Source organism: Tupaia chinensis, unplaced genomic scaffold (assembly GCF_000334495.1).
Source record: "Tupaia chinensis unplaced genomic scaffold, TupChi_1.0 Scaffold000007_1, whole genome shotgun sequence".
In the NCBI taxonomy this organism is placed as follows: Eukaryota; Metazoa; Chordata; class Mammalia; order Scandentia; family Tupaiidae; genus Tupaia; species Tupaia belangeri.
This window is the reverse complement of record NW_006159436.1, coordinates 853,766-870,911: the sequence shown is the minus strand read 5'-3', so window position 1 is coordinate 870,911 and position 17,146 is coordinate 853,766. Positions and strand designations below refer to the sequence as shown.

General features: G+C 47.5%; 1 protein-coding gene across 1 annotated transcript in view; it reads left to right on the top strand.

Moving 5' to 3' along the window:
- The first annotated feature begins 529 nt into the window (after positions 1 to 529).
- Positions 530 to 17,146, top strand: part of DAPK1 (death associated protein kinase 1) — a 235,950-nt gene continuing 219,333 nt past the window's right edge. Inside the window, exons 1-2 of the mRNA XM_006139841.3 lie at positions 530 to 557; positions 774 to 943. Coding sequence (XP_006139903.1) covers positions 882 to 943 — 62 coding nt within the window. The 5' untranslated portion in view covers positions 530 to 557; positions 774 to 881. The remainder of the gene's footprint in view (positions 558 to 773; positions 944 to 17,146) is intronic.

The following is a 17,146-nucleotide window of genomic DNA, read 5'->3' as shown; positions in this document are numbered from 1 at the left end:
CGCAGCGCCCGGGGCAACGGGGAAGGCCAAGGCTGGGGGAAATTGCTTTAGGGAATGAAGTGGGATCGCAGCCAGGAGGCACCCCTAGTCCTGCGGGCTGGGTCGGAACAGGTGGCGCGGACCCGGCCAGGCGCTTTGTGTCGGGGCACCGGGACCAGGGACGGGCGGTGGCGCCTCCCTCGGCCGCTCCCTAGCCTCCCCTGCTCCCCCGGGCGGCCGCACGCCGGGTCGGCCGGGTAACGGAGAGGGAATCGCCAGGAATGTTCCTCTAGGGACTGCCGGGCTCCGGGAAGGGGAGAGGGCGGCTGCGGAGGTTGGGGAGGTGCGGTGGCCTCAGAGAGGCGCCGAGGTGCCCCGCAGCCGCTGGCTGGAGAGGGATGCTTCCAGCTAGGCGCCACGTTACGCCCGGGCGAGGCTTCATTCTTCCACGGCGCCCCTGGAAGTGGGGAGCTGGGTGGGCGTGTGTGCAGAGAAAAGGGAGGTGGGGAGGCCAGTCACTTCCGGAGACGGTTCTGATCGGTGTTGTCCTCCCTGCGTTAGGGGATGCAGACTATGGGGTGCGGTGGTGCTCGATCCCACGCGCAGGCTGGTGTGGCGGGGCGGGGGGTATCCCTGACCCGGGTTTAACAAAGGGTGCTCTTCTCTACCCCGCGGGGAGGGGCGGATCCGGAGCCCGGGTCTCCAGCAAGCAGGTCTTAGCCTTGGGTCTATCTACTTCCTTTTTGGGTTGTCATTTTAGTATTAATATTTCGTTGTTGCTGTTGTTTTTAAAGCACTGGAGACTGATGCATGAGGGGCCCACGGAGGCGCTGGAGCGTCGGTGATGGTTTGGGAAGAGGAGCTGAAGTGCGCTCGGCTTTGGTGAGGCGTGACAGTTTATCATGACCGTGTTCAGGCAGGAAAACGTGGACGATTACTACGACACCGGCGAGGAACTTGGCAGGTAAGAGGGTGCCGGAAGCGCGCGCCACGGGCTTGTGGGAATGCATAATATTGGGGGCAGTGGGCGGTAAACAAGTCCAGTTTGAATCAGGCCTCTCCCTCGCCCCTCCAGGAGACCGCAAATTGTAAAGAGGAGAGTTACCCAGGGAGGGCCCGGGGGACTGGAAATACACAGACCAACCCTCAGGGTTGGGGGCCGAGAAGCTCAGTGTTCCGTGCTCGGGGTATTTTTTCATGACACCCTCCCCCCACCCCCCGACAAAAACAGATATCTGCACTAACTCTTGTCAGTCTTTGCCCTTGTGAGACAGTGAGGACAACGCTAAGATTATACTATAATTGCAGCTGCAGGTAGCGGGTATGTGCGATTTAAACAGAGTACAAATTAATAGGCTTTCAAAATCTTAAGATTCTCCCTCTTTCTGAATTTCCAGTGTAACATGAGCAAACAGTAGTAGACTGTGGATGGAGATTTGCCAGATTTGATGTTGGGCTTGGGTTTTGAAACTTCTTCCAGTCGGGAATTTAATTACCCAGGCGGTGTTGGTTGGTGGTTGCTTTGGTTTCATTTACAATGTTAAATTTTTAACAAATCAATGAGAGTCTAATATGGCTATCTGGATTCTGAGCATACCTCTGTTGCTGTTGGAGCTGTGATTCTCAGTGTAAAATCTTTCAGTCTCTTGGTTGAACAAAGGAAGAATTATTTGGGGGGCTTGGGCATTATCTAATGGCTGATCGCTGTTTCCTTTGACAGTATCTTACGGTGTTGAGCTCTGGTCTACTTTAGCAGAAAACCCAGTTTTTCATCTAAATTTAAACCTCACTTTATAGAATTTGACTGTGGAATGTTTGCCTTGTGAGTGAAGTAGGTAAAAGGGATTTTCAGTAAGCAAAAAAAGTATGTGTTTACTTGCATGGATGTGTTTTAAAATATGTATTTTTCAGTACGTACCTGATACAAAGCTTCCTTTTTCCTCATGAAAAAGGGCTTCAGAAACACCTACGCCCTGCATTACTTAATCAGAATTATGAAAGCCGAGTTTAGCTACCATTTTTTAGAGTTCGAATGATAGCACAGAATGAGAGCAATTTTTAAAAAGTTATGGTAACAATATTTCTACATATGTTTAGTGTTGACTCAACATGGATGGGAGCTTGTGCTTAGAAGGGACTTAGTACCTTGGAGACTTGGTGAGTGAATTAAAAAGAAAAGCTCTCGAAAAATCCATTTCATGGGTACGTGTAAGATTAAGGCTTAAAAGTGTATGGTTGAAATATTTGGCTTAACTGGAATTAAATCACTTTATTTCTGTGATTTTCAACCAGAGAGTGGTGTATGGAATCTTCCTTTGGAACTAGAAAAAGAAGAGGAAAAAAATGTATTTTAATTCCATGTGTATGATCTAATTAAATATCGTGGTTATAAAAGAGAGATGATTAAAATTAGGCAACATGATGGTTTTATAGATGTAGTATATTGACCTTATTTTCATTAAGATCTTGGTAGAATTATGTGTTACAGGAAAGAAAAAAACGGGGCCTCCCTGCGGTTGGCGAGGGGAGTTTGTGATCTTTATTTCCAGGGCGTGATGAGGAGGGAGGTGGTTTGCTCATCTGTCACCAGCGTTCTGCTTTGATTTTGGCTCTGTCTGCTGAACGGCGTATAACCTTCTCCCCACTGTGCAAGACTCATTGACAAATTGTTTATTAAATAATTTGTGTGCCTAGGAATTTGAAAGAAGGGCTCTGAGAAACTCAGAGTTGGGATTTTTAAAAAATGAGATATGCACACCCATCTATCTTGAATAGCTGCTATTGTTTTTGCCAGAAAATGAGATGAGCGGTTGGTTTTCTTTTCTTTCTTTTTTTTTTTTTGAGAGATTTTTCGCTATAGGGCATGTGCACTTACCAGACAGACAGAGAGAGACAGAAAGCGAGAAATCACCCCCCAGGGGGGATGGTCACGCCGCAGTCCCTTCTCCTCCATTCTCTTCTCAGGATCTTGGACACGCACGTACACGCACCTGGCGTGAGTTTTAAGCCACCGGGTCTGGGAAGCGAACCGCGGTCGACTACGTGGGAGTCCAGCGACATAGCCATTACGCTAACTGCTGGTTCCCAATGGTTGGTTTTCTTTATTTGAGGCTTTTTAAAGTCCCGTGATCCTTCTTTCCGTCTGACTTAAATGTAGCCACTTCCTGAAAACAAGTCCTGATGGACGACGGACATGTGGGAAGATGCCGTTTGCCTGACTGTGATATCAAGTGCCACTGAGAGAAGGTTGGGGGTGGAGGCTGGAGTTTCGTGGCAGAAAATGAAATGGCCAGATATGGGCACAAATGCAAGGTCGTTCTAGGCAGTGAACTACAAGCAAACCAAGATCTAGGATTTAAGATCTTATCTACGTGTCTTTAGCAGTCATCTAAATAATAGCTGTTTACTTACCTTATAAAGGTACTGAGACAAGGTCCACAGCCAGAGGATAGAAGGTGGGTTTTTAAAGGAGTAGAATATAGAGGTCAGCAGGTAGTGTGGTGAATAAGGCACTGGACTCCCAAATGCCAGATTACGGTTATAGACCCAGATCCAGTGGCTTGAAAATCACTCCTGGTGCGTGCGCATGCATACCCAAAATCTTGAGAGGAGACTGGAAGAGAAGGGATTGCAGCATGGTCATCCTCCCTGGGAGGTGATTCCTCACTTTCCCTCTCTCTGTGCCCTATGGCAAAGACCTTAGGAAAAAAAGAAAAAGTGTAGAATACAGTATTATTTTTTTCACTTTTAGGAAAACTGAGGGAGTGCGCGTGCATGAACATATGTGCGTGTGTCTGTGTGTACTGCCTAAGCCTTCTGTAAAAGCTATCAACTGTCAAGAACTTGATAAAGTATTATGATTATTATAACAGTAATAGATCAGATGGACCACTGGACAGACATGCCGGTCTGCAACCTGCCAGCTTTATAATCTTGAGTAGGTCTCTTATCTACTCTGACCTGTAGGCTCTTCCTCTGTAACTTAAGAGACTAAGTACGTTTGTCATGGCTGTTGTGAAAATCGCATCATCAAACACATGGGAAAGTATTTCATCCACAGTGAAGAGTTAAATAGAGATCTTACCCCTCGGACTGGCTGAGGCATGTGGGTATTCCAGGCAGGCTAATAACTTGGCCTGCCACTCAGTATTTTTTAAGTTTCTGTTTACTGGTTTGGGGAGGGGAGGCCCTGCGGGAGCAGGGTCCTGAGGACGACCCTTTGCTGGCAACACTGGGCCCCTCCACTGTGATTCAGAATAATGCAGCTCTGGCATGGGGTGGACACAACCTCCAAGCAGAATCAAGTCCCGGCAGTAAATGAGACTGTCATCTTTAGCAGGCTGATTGGTGACCTTCGATTATGCCTCCAGGAGGCCCTTCAGGGCCTCACCTTCTATCGCAAGAGACTGAACAAAGCCTTGATTCTGTCATGCACAGTCCTCTCTGAGAGCAGCTCTTATAAAGGCAGTTTTCTCGGTCGCTATTACACTGGGTGTTTTAGTGCCCCAGGATGCCCTAGCATCTCTTATCACTTGGCACTTCCAGCAGCTGCAGGCTGGCTCGCTCCACCATCGTGCTCTGGTTACATCCTTGGCCGCCGTTCAGCCTAACCCAGGAGCCTGCTGGCCACCTCTCTGCACACTGCTTTCCTGAACCACTGGCCTTCTTCCCTAATTCAGCTCTCTGACCTGACATGATCATAAGACCGAAGTCTCGCTTCCTTAATGAATCCTTCCTCAGTGATTTCTCCCTTTGAGAGGCTCTCCGTGGGTCCATGGCCATAGATGGCCCGGTGACATGGTCTGTCCCTGTTTTGTATTACTAGTCTGGGGTGGCTCCTTGCAGACCACTTGCACATTCCTTCAGACTGTGTGCTGTGGCATGGCGGTGGCCCTTTCTCCTCAGGGTGTGCCATGTGCTGTAGAATGCCAGGCAGATGTTTGATCGGTGCCTCCATGAGCCAGTGCCGATGATCCCGTGCAACGTTGAGAACAGAATGGGAATTTTAGATGCCAGTGACCTTGCAGGTGCTGCTGCTGTTAGAGGGGCAGTGTGCAGGCTAGCCTCTGAGTACTTATTTGGAAAGTAGAAAGACACCCGCCTTTGTAGGGCGCCGGGAGAGCTAGAGACATCAGCTCTAAACATGCGCGTGGAGTCTCTGCCTCGTATACTATTTTTAATAACTTGCTTCCTCATCCCGGCATTTCTCACGTGGTGTGGCCATTGCTTATGTGATTATCTGCTTTCCCCATGGGGCCCTGACCTTGCCCTTGCTCATCATTTTTTATTCCTAATGCCTGATGAGGTGCATGACACTTAGTAGGTCTTTGGTAAGTGCATGTTGATTGACTGAACAGCTCAGTCTCTGTAAAGCACCTTTAAAGCATGTATCAGGTCCTCACTAACTGATGGCTGTGGTGGAGACGAACACTCAGGATACGAAGGCTGCGACTTGTAAACATAACTGCTTTCTTTTGGCGTTCTCTGTGGCTGAGCAGTATAAACACAGCCGCCAACATTTCCCAGCACAAGATCCGTCTTAAACAAAACAAATGAAGTGGAGCGTTAAATATTTCACATCAGTTTGGATGATGGTTGGAAGCTAATAATTCAGATTTAAAACGTTTCCCTCTTGGCATAAAATCCATAGGCGTTTTCATTGAAGTAAGAAATGGTCGTAAGCCCCGACAGTTCAAGTGCATCTTTCAGCTGGTTTACTGTAGATGGCAGGAAGGAGTTCTAGAGAATGAGGGCCGTTCTGGATGGCCAGGAGGAGGAGAGGCGTTCTGGCATGTGTATCTGGAAGTGGACGTCAGAGGCCCCAGATGGCTTGACTCTGGAGACCGTCCCGTAGGACTCTGCTCGTGCTGTGGGATGTATTCTTCGCATTTCTGACTCGGAGTGGCCTCAGCTCTTTCTTCTGATAGCACAACTGCATCGTTTTAAGAGAGGTAAAGTTAAATTCATATATTAGAGGTGATCATTGGTGACTTTGAATACCTGTGCATTTTAAGAAGGTCTAATACCAGTCTTCTGGATGTGAAGGGAGTCCCGATGGTGTTAGTAAGTGGCAGTGTGGCCGGATGCTTGAGTGTAGGCCCTGGGAGTGTTTCTGGACTACCCAGCCAGGTAGCCTTTACGTTTAAGTGGTCCTGGGATGGTGGGGTCAAGGTGCTTATTGATGGGAAGTCAAGGACCTTCAGTGCTGAAGCTGGCTTCTTGGGCTCCATGCCCTTTTCTGTTACCCTAGGCCATGTCTCACCAGGCCATGTAAGAACCTAAAGGCCTCGTAACATTGGCATGCAAAACACACAGCGAAGCCGTGCAAAGCACAGGATGACGGTACAGAGATGGATACGGTGTGCTATTCCCAGTAGGCAGTGTTCTATTCCCAGTACACAGTATAGATGGTATTCAGTACACAGGTGTTATTATCAGTAGAGGCAACCGTGTCTGTTTCAGCTTGTCTTGTCTCCCAGCAACCTTGCAGCCTCTTGAAGACACAGACCAACTAGTTCCTTCCAGGTGAGGGGGGGGGAAGAGGAGGAAGGGATGAGAGGCACTAAGGCTTGCTCCTGGGTATCTACTGAAGCGGTGTGAGGGCTGGAGAAGGGACAGGGTCTAGGCTGAGTGAGTGAAAAGGTCAAGGTTGTGTTGCCTGGCTCAGCAGGGAGATGCGTTAGGAACTTTAATCCTTGGTTCTAGCCAACTGCTCTGTGTGCCTAATCTAACCAAGCATTTTCTGCAAATGAAATAAAACTCGATTTTAGTAGAAATTTACTTCTGCTCATGAGACAAAGGAAGTTGTCTACTGACAACAGGGGAGTGATTTCCAATGGTGAAGGGCAGCCCAGAGACCTCAAGGACTTAGACCTTGAAGAAGCCCGAGTGGTTGGCATGTCTTTCCTTTCCTTTCCTTTCCTTTCCTTTCCTTTCCTTTCCTTTCCTTTCCTTTCCTTTCCTTTTTTCCGTTCTTTTTTCTTCTTCTTTTCTTTTCGTTTTTTAAAAGATTTTCCCATAGGGCAAGTGTGTTTGCCTCCTCTTGGCATTTTGGGCATGCACACAGCCAGCCTGTTTTTCAAGCCACCAGGGCTGGGACTTGAATTGCAGAATTGTCCATGCGGGGTACAGTGCTTTAACTACCACACCATTTTCTGACCCCATGTATCTTCCTTTCTTATTTAATCTAATGAGTTTATAGTCAGATCAAGTGGCTTTCTTAAGGCAGCTGGTTAGTAGGTGGCAGAGATAGACCCTGAACCCTGGACCAAGCCTCTTGTGTTATCTACATTACTTTTAATTTGACAGTTTTCCTTTCTTGAAATCCAAAATAAGTTGATATTTAAGAGACGTGCTTTGAGCACCCATGTGATTCCAATCCATCTCAGCATCTCACTGGAGAGGATGGCAAGGATGAGATAGTGACCACTTCATGAAGGCTTTTACTTGAAGTCCAGCCAATGGTTGACCTTTGAGCTCAGAACTCCAACAAGCCTTACGACACACTGGAACCTTTCTGTGTCCGAGTGGTTTGCACCATGCGGTTATGAATGGTGTTAGCAAGTGGCATAGTTTTACCCAAGTCCCAAAGTTAATGGTTTAGCTTTTTTGAAAACCCACTAAAGACTTCCATTATTATTTAACTTTTGAGCGATGTAATGTGTAAAAGTCTGGTCTCTGCCCATGAACCCAGCCATGAATGACCAAGAATCTCTCTGCCCATTGAGTGGCACTCGTTGGTTTAGCTTAGAGCTGGTGTGGGTTGCTTTGGAACTTTATGTGGAAGGTAATAATTAAGTGTTTTGTTTTGGTTTGTTGGGCTAAATTATTGAAACAGAATGCCTCCTCTCTGGGCCATGGAGGAGATTGTATCATAGCATAATGATGTGTGATAAATCTAATATACCACTTCGTTAACATTCTCAATGAACTCCTTTAAATGTGCAGTTAGGAGAGGGTGGAGGGAAAAGTTGGCGTTCTTATTTTCTATGTCATCTAACTAAAGTGGGTTTAAAATCACTTTCCTTAACTAGTAAATCTTAGGTAAACCAAAAAGCAGTTTTGTATTTCAACTCTAGATTTAACGTACTATCAATACATGGATTTTTTCCCCAAAGAATTATTTATTTAATTTTATTTATTATTATTATTTTAATTTGCTGTAAGGCACGTGCACTCACCAGAGAGAGAAGGTGAGAAAGCAAGCACCATGTCCAGGACTCGAACTGTGGCTGGCTAGGTCACTGATGACACACAGACAGGCAGTGGAAAATCTAAACCTTCCCATGAGGGGACAAAAGAAAGGCGTGATTGCCTTCTCTGCATTTTGTTTGTTTGTTTGTTTGTTTTTTCAACTAGTATAATCTTTGTGAGCCAAAGGTGGGGAGATCTCAGAATAATAAGGTCTCAAAAATCCTAACAAGTGACCAGCAGACAGTATAATGGTTATGTCACTAGACTTCCATGTAGTCAACTGTAGTTTGAGTCCTGGACCTAGTGGCTTGAAATTCATGCCAGGGGTGTGTGCATGCGAGCCCAAAATCCCAAGAGGAGAATGAAAAAGAAGGGATTGCAGCGTGGCCATCCCTCCTGGGGTATGATTTCTCACTTTCTGTCTCTCTGTCTGTCTGGTGAGTGCACGCTCCCTATAGCAAAAATCTCTCTCTTAAAAAATAAAACAAAACAAAACAAATAACAACAACAAAAAAAATGTAACTATTTTTCCAAGTTCAAAAGAAAAAGTTGTGCCGTCCTATGGTACAGCAGGTTGGGGCCCGTGTGTAGGGAGTCACATTTCACGTGGCAGCACACATGATTTAAAAGTTTAGATTTTCCTGAGCTGCCTGTCTGTGTGTCATCAGTGGCTTGGCAGCGTTGAGGGAAGGTAGGCACGACTTAGGTGATGCAGAAATAAAGTGGCAGACGGATATGTTGGGACAGATGGGAGAAGAGGTCAGTGTTCAGTATTGATTCAGTTCTGATGTTTCCATCCTCCTTTGAGAAGTTTTTCTAAATCATTGTGCCTTCTGTGTCACGTAAAGCATTTTCTTTCTTTCTTTTTTTGGGGGCCATCGGTGGTTTATGGGTAAGCAGCAGAAATGCGTGTCTCTGGGAAAGTGATGAAAGGCTGCAACCTTCTGAGTGTAATACTTAATAGAACAGGAGTTACAAGCTGTTTCACTTTATAAAAAACAAAGCTTTAGGCGCTGTAGGTATGTGTGTCCCGTAGAGAATAGACCTCTAACAGGTTACTGCCGAGCTACACGTGATACTTGGGGAAGCTGTCCTTAGAAATTCGGGTAAGCCAGATAGCGCTAAGAAGTTATTTGCCACCTGAGAAATAAAAGTTGTATTGGTCTACTTTTTTCTTCCTTCCTTCCTTCCTTCCTTCCTTCCTTCCTTCCTTCCTTCCTTCCTTCCTTCCTTCCTTTCTTCCTTTCTTCCTTCCTGTTATAGTATCCATGAGTTTTCTGGGGACAGAGAGAACAGTGAGAAATCACCCCTCAGGGTGGGTGGCCATGCCACAATCCATTCTCCTACATTTTCCTCTCAGGGTTTTGGACACGCATGTGCGTGCACCTGATGTTTTTCAAGCCACGAGGTGGCTTGAACCGCGCGGTTGGTCACATGCAATCCAGCCACCTTAACTTCCACACCATCTGCTTGGCCCTGTGTTGGTCTGTAAATCAATATGAGTGAAAGGAGAGTGTGCCCAGGGGAATTCTGCTATACGTTTGGGATGGGATTCTAGAAAGTTGTCTTTCTAAATGTTTTTGCCACTCAGGGGTATATACAATTATATCTACAGGTAGCACGTGATCTGCTGTGAGTAATGCCCCAAACTTGGCACCCGTTTGGTTCTCAAGGGCTCTTTTGAGACAAGTATTGTTTTGTTTCTTTCTCTACCATGGTGTACGGGAGAACCCCTTTCCTCCCCGTTCGTATACGAAGCAGCACCAACAAGGCCTGGCTGACTTCAGCCATTTCTGCTCTCGTTCCCACTGATGTCACTGCAGATGGAACACATGGAAGATGTTTACAGTTCTCCCATTTAGAATTGATAAGGGTTTGCGCCAGGCTCCCTCATTTATTCCATTGCACGAGCTTCAGGCATCTGATTTGATTGTTTGGGAGAGGAAGTGAATTAGCACGAGCAGAATATTTTCCAGGATGCAATTTAATCAGTCTGTGCGTTCCTCCCCACTCCTCCTTTGGCCTAAAGAGATAAGAATGCCTGGCAAACACAGCGGAGGACGGGGGAATGTAAGCCTGGTAGTGGCAGAAGCAGGGAGGCCCTGGGCTTTGTTTCATGTGATTTGGGTACTGAATGAGTCTGTCCTCTTTTCTTTTTTTAAGAGATTTTTGCTATAGAGTGAGTGCACTCACCAGAGAGAGACAGACAGAAAGTGAGAAATTACCCCCTCCCCCCCATGGGATGGCCACACCGCAATCCCTTTTCCTCCATTCTCCTCTCAGGATTTTGGGCACTCATGCACACACACTCCTGGCATGAGTTTTAAGACGCCGGGTCCAGGACTTGAACTATGATGGACTGTGTGGGAGTCCAATGGCATACCCATTAAGCCATCTGCTGGTCCCAAGTCTGTCCTCTTTTAAGAATATTTACAAATGGGCAGGCTCTGTGGCCTGGCGGTAAAGGCAGCCAGCTCTCATGTGGCCAACTGCAGTTCAAGGCCTGGACCTGGCAGCTTGAGAAATACACTGAGCACGAGTGCGTGCTCAAAATCCCTAAAGGAGGAAGGAGAAGGGACTGCAGCGGATCCATCCCCCAGGAGGTGCTTTCTCACTTTCCCACTCCTGGCTGTCTCTCTATGGCAAGTGCACAGGTACTCCGAGAAAAAAGAATCAGTAACTAATACGGATCACCCTTTGTAGGCCTCATCTTCAGAAGTAGCATTCTCTGTGATAGGTAATTTTTTAAAAAATTATCCACATTAGAAAGAAATTAACCTGAGGAATAAGCAGCAAATACAAATACGAAATGACCTGATCAGTTTCATCCTGCAGCCACTCCAGAGTGTGTCTGTGGCGCTGCAATCCAGCCACCTTAACTTCCACACCATCTGCTTGGCCCTGTGTTGGTCTGTAAATCAATATGAGTGAAAGGAGAGTGTGCCCAGGGGAATTCTGCTATACGTTTGGGATGGGATTCTAGAAAGTTGTCTTTCTAAATGTTTTTGCCACTCAGGGGTATATACAATTATATCTACAGGTAGCACGTGATCTGCTGTGAGTAATGCCCCAAACTTGGCACCCGTTTGGTTCTCAAGGGCTCTTTTGAGACAAGTATTGTTTTGTTTCTTTCTCTACCATGGTGTACGGGAGAACCCCTTTCCTCCCCGTTCGTATACGAAGCAGCACCAACAAGGCCTGGCTGACTTCAGCCATTTCTGCTCTCGTTCCCACTGATGTCACTGCAGATGGAACACATGGAAGATGTTTACAGTTCTCCCATTTAGAATTGATAAGGGTTTGCGCCAGGCTCCCTCATTTATTCCATTGCACGAGCTTCAGGCATCTGATTTGATTGTTTGGGAGAGGAAGTGAATTAGCACGAGCAGAATATTTTCCAGGATGCAATTTAATCAGTCTGTGCGTTCCTCCCCACTCCTCCTTTGGCCTAAAGAGATAAGAATGCCTGGCAAACACAGCGGAGGACGGGGGAATGTAAGCCTGGTAGTGGCAGAAGCAGGGAGGCCCTGGGCTTTGTTTCATGTGATTTGGGTACTGAATGAGTCTGTCCTCTTTTCTTTTTTTAAGAGATTTTTGCTATAGAGTGAGTGCACTCACCAGAGAGAGACAGACAGAAAGTGAGAAATTACCCCCTCCCCCCCATGGGATGGCCACACCGCAATCCCTTTTCCTCCATTCTCCTCTCAGGATTTTGGGCACTCATGCACACACACTCCTGGCATGAGTTTTAAGACGCCGGGTCCAGGACTTGAACTATGATGGACTGTGTGGGAGTCCAATGGCATACCCATTAAGCCATCTGCTGGTCCCAAGTCTGTCCTCTTTTAAGAATATTTACAAATGGGCAGGCTCTGTGGCCTGGCGGTAAAGGCAGCCAGCTCTCATGTGGCCAACTGCAGTTCAAGGCCTGGACCTGGCAGCTTAAGAAATACACTGAGCACGAGTGCGTGCTCAAAATCCCTAAAGGAGGAAGGAGAAGGGACTGCAGCGGATCCATCCCCCAGGAGGTGCTTTCTCACTTTCCCACTCCTGGCTGTCTCTCTATGGCAAGTGCACAGGTACTCCGAGAAAAAAGAATCAGTAACTAATACGGATCACCCTTTGTAGGCCTCATCTTCAGAAGTAGCATTCTCTGTGATAGGTAATTTTTTAAAAAATTATCCACATTAGAAAGAAATTAACCTGAGGAATAAGCAGCAAATACAAATACGAAATGACCTGATCAGTTTCATCCTGCAGCCACTCCAGAGTGTGTCTGTGGAGCCTTTACCAAGAAGGCTCTCATCCGTCCATATTTCCTGTATCCCTTACCAATTTGGATTAGATCACTGGCCACTTGGTAGTCTTTATATTTTTCAGTTTTGCCGAGGGTGCCTATGAGAAACAGACAATGAGAGGGAGGGAGAGACAGGGAGAACGCATTCCCCGGTGGAATGTGTTCACATCGTAGTCCCTCCTCCTCCATTTCTCCATCCTGTTGGGATTTGGGGCACATGTGTGCATGCACCTCGCGTGAAAAATCCATTGGGTCTGAGACTCAAACCGCGCAGTCGACCATGTGGGATTCAGTGCCCTTAACCACCACACCCAGGCTTATGCCTGTGATTGTTGTCATCCGCTGTGGACTGTGAGTTTTCTGAGGGTAGAGAGGTTGGGATTATGCTGAGAGCACAATCGGCCTTACTTGGTATACAAAGGTCCATATCTAGTAATTAAAATAGTGGATCTGGGCTTTGAACCCAGAACACAGGAGCTTTTACCTTGGGAACCTCACTCGTCCATGAGCCTTGGTTTTCTTATCTGTACAGTGGGGACAGTCATTACTCTCACACCTCTGTCATGAAGATGTGTGTCATGGGTGTGAAGAGTTTGGTGCAATACCAGGAATATAGTGAGTGCTTGAGGATGGCGGCTCTTTAATTGACAGAGCAGGAGTGAGACCGAGAGATGAGAGGGACAGAGCATGCATCTGGGCATGGACAACTTGCTTCTGAACATGTGTTCCTGGGGCCTGTCTTGTCTCTGCTCATTGCTCCTTTACCTGCCTAGGTTCTGGCCTGGGCCCCCAGGCGCAGAGTGGAGTGATGGCTTACTCTTCCGTTCTCTGCTTCAGTTCTCTCTCCCCCTGTTCTTCTCAACCTTCTTCTCCCTCTTTGGTCCAGCCTGCTGCTTGGGCTCCTTCTGCCAAGGTTGACTTTGTTTATCTGATTCTTTTTTTGGGGGGGGGCGGGGGATTTTTGCTGTAGGGACATGCGCTCACCAGAAAGACAGAGAGAGAGAAAGACAGAGAGAGAGAAGGACAGGTAGAAAGTAAGAAATCATCCCCCCCAGGGGTGTTGGTCACGCCACAATCTCTTCTCCATTCTTCTCTCAGACTCTTGGGCACTCACACACATGCATACGGCATGAGTTTAAGCCACCAGGTCCAGGACTCGATCCGTGGTCAACTACATGGGAGTCCAGCGACATAGCCATCATGCCAACTGCTGGTCCCCTAGCTTGTGTTTTCAATTAAAAGCCATTTTAGGACCAGGTGGTGGTGCAGTGATAGCACAGCTGGACTTTCATGGGAAAGGCCCCGGGTTTGCATCCTAAGAGCTCCCTGAGCCACACCAGGCATGCACAGAAGTGATCAGAGTTGGCTGAGATGGGAGTGGCGGGCTAGTCCTCACTTGACTCTGTCAAGGGTACCCCTCTCTCTATCCCCCTCTTTTTTCATCTCCCTCCCTCTCTCTCTTTGTTTCTCTCATGGGAGAAATGAATGAATACACCTTTAAAAAAAATAAAGCGTGAAAAAATTTAAGCCATCTTAGGAAGGCAAACAAGACACTGGGAATTCCATCAGGGAAACACGTAACTGAGTTTTGTTACGGCTCACGATGGAGAAAGGAGTCCGGGAAGAGTGGGAATCTGAGCTCCTGACCAGAGAAGCTGGCCACAGAATGCAAGACACACGGCAGGTCCTTGGGCTCCATTCATTTCTGACACATGCTAATTCGAGATGTGAAATCGAGTGGTGTGCCAAGCCAGAATTGTCCGTGCCAAGAAAGCCTGTTAGGGTGGTGGCTGAAAGGCTGAATTGTCAGGATTTACTTGGTGGCCAGGCCCTGCCAGCTGCTGTGGGTCCATGCCCACTCACACGCCTGAGAGCCCATCCTGGTTCCCCTGGAGTGGGCTAGTTCTGGGAACGTGGCTGCAGAATAAGATGCTGCTTTCAAAGATTTGTCCTTGTTCTTTGGACCCATTGGGTGGATATCCTTAATTTATAGAAGTGGCATTACATTCTTATAGATTTGAAAAGGAAAATGCCTGGAAATTGGGTCCAGAAGGTGACTTCAGGTAAAACATCTTAGGCTCTACCCTGCTGCCCTCTCTGCCTCCTAGTGACCGCCTTCCCCTCGGTAGGCCCACTCACCTCTTCTTATCGCCCTGTGGTGACCAGCAGGTGCTCCCGTTCCCAGCCCCAGCTCCAAGTCCACACCCTGCAATCAGCCCAATCCCCAGGGAGAACACAAAGGAAAGCAGAGGACAGTCCTGCAGTTGCCAGTTACCCCAGCAGGGTATCCCTGCTTCTGAAAGGACATGGCTGTACTGCCGTGTTGTCCACGGAGCTCACACTTTTGAACCCGCTCCCCAGCTCCCGCCCTTCTCCTTGCTGTGCAGCTGGGCTCTGTTTCTAGGATGATTCTCTTTCCTCTCATGGATTCTAATTAAAGATGGAGTCCGGCCAGACCCTCCTGTGTGCTGCCAGCTTTGCAGACTGCCAGGCCTCGGGAGCCAGGCAGTAGCCTTTTCTAGGCCATGTCATGTGCTCCTTGCAGATGCTGCTCTGTCTCTGGGATCTGGGGTGACCCCCCAAAGGGTCACCCTGAGCTCCAATCCTGCCATAGCAAACACTGCAGTTTCTGCCCACCCTGCCTGTGGAACCGGCCCGTGGATCTGGGCCCAGTGGCTTCCCATCGCTGTCTGACCTCAGACCATCCTGCACAAGGTGGCGTCCTGTGCCGTCTTGCCCACTCTGTCTAACCTGCCCGACAGCAGCTGTTTCTCTAGGCCAATTCCCGATTTTCAGCCAAAGCCAGGTGACCCCTTCCTTTTTTCTTTTTTCTTTTTTTGCCACAGAGTATGCACTTGCTGGAGAGAGACAGACAGAAAGGAAAGTGAGAAAGTACACTCCAAGGGATTGTGGTCCCGCCATGATCCCTTCTCCATTTCTCCTTTTGGGATTTTGGGCACACATGCACATGTGCTTCGTGTGTTTTTCTAGCTGCCAGGTCCAGGACTCGAACTGCACAGTCAGCCATGTGGGATTCAGCTGCCTTAACCACCATGCCACTTACAGGCCCACCCCTTTTTATTCTCCTTTCATTCTTGTAGGCCCCAGGTTTCTGCCTCTCTAGCAGCAGATTGGTGTACCACACTCCTGTGTGACCCTGGGAACCCACATAGCTTAATTATTTTTTCAATTATCCCTTCCTCCTATGGGGCTTCTAAGGGTACATGATTACTACTTGACCACTACGCCACCTGCTGACTCCAGAAGGCATTCTTTATACCTCCTGCCAGAAGTCCTCAGACCTGATCACCCCCCAGCGGGGATTAAATCACTCTCCGGGTAGGATGGCCATGTCTAAATTATCCATTATCCTTTCAAGATTTGAGGCACACATGCATACACACCCAGTGTGATTTTCAAGCTACCAAGCCCAGGATTCAAACTGTGGTTGGCCATGTGAGAGTCCAACACTTTATAAACACTATATCACTTGCTATTATTGTTTTTTTTATTATTATTATCATTATTTTTAAATTTGCTGTTGGGCACAAGTGCTCACAAGAGAGAGAGAGGAGAGAATGAGAACTCAAGCTGCCAAGGCTAGGACTCGAACTGTGGTCAGCCATGTGGGAGTCTAGTGCCTTTACCACCATGTCACCTGCTGGCCCAGGAAGGGAACTCTTTATGATTGGAGATGTTTGTGGAGGAAAAATATGAGGGCTAAAGAACGGGACCAATTTGGAGGGCATGTGAAAAAGGATGGGGTGGCAGCCAAGGTGCTGGCAGGAAATCGGATGCCCTCCTAGGGTCCAGGTGAGTTATGGGATGGTCAGGTCCTGACTGGCCCCAGCAGAGAGCTGATGCTGTGCTTGGGCTGAGCTGGAGTCACTGATGAGGGCCCTTAGCACATGCTGCTGTGGGAGGAAACAGCACCACCTGTGTCCTGCCCCCAACCTCCCACCAGGGCCTCCTTTTAGCCAAACCTACCAGGACCCACCTGCAGGGAGCCAGAGCACGCAGTGTGCAGGGAGGAGTGGGCAGGTGGGACAGAGGGGGATAACCAGGGAAGGGTGTCCGCTGGTGGTGAGGGCTTCGCTGTGTTACTGCTTCCCTCCACTGGTGCCCTGGTCAGTATCTACAGGATCAATATTCGGGACCCTCCTCGCGACTTCTCAGGATACTGGGCTCTCCTTCCTTTTCCCCAAGCAGTCATCCCTGAGTGTCTCATCTCTTGGTGTTTTCTTGCAAACTCCAGGGGCAGTTCCTTGTGGGCATGTTCTTGCTGCACTAAGACTCCCCACTGTCGTGCGTGTGTGTATCTAGCCTGTTAAGATGTCATAATTCTTTTGTTTCTAGTATCTTGAAAAAAGAAAGTATTTATAAATAATCTTTTGTTTGATGGTCAATTCCATTAACAGGTCATAATCATCAAATCTGAAATGAAGATCTGTCGCCATAGTTACTAGGAGTTTTTTTTTTTAATTTAAATTTATTTATTTACATTCATTCACTGTACATCATTACAATATACAAAATGAGATTTTCCATCCAGAATACACTGTATATTGGCTCAATCAAACACATCAATATACATGTTATCGTCAACAAATAATTTCCATTTCTTCTTTCCTGTATATTTTCCTTTTTTTTTTTTTTTTCCATCCTTGATTCCCTATC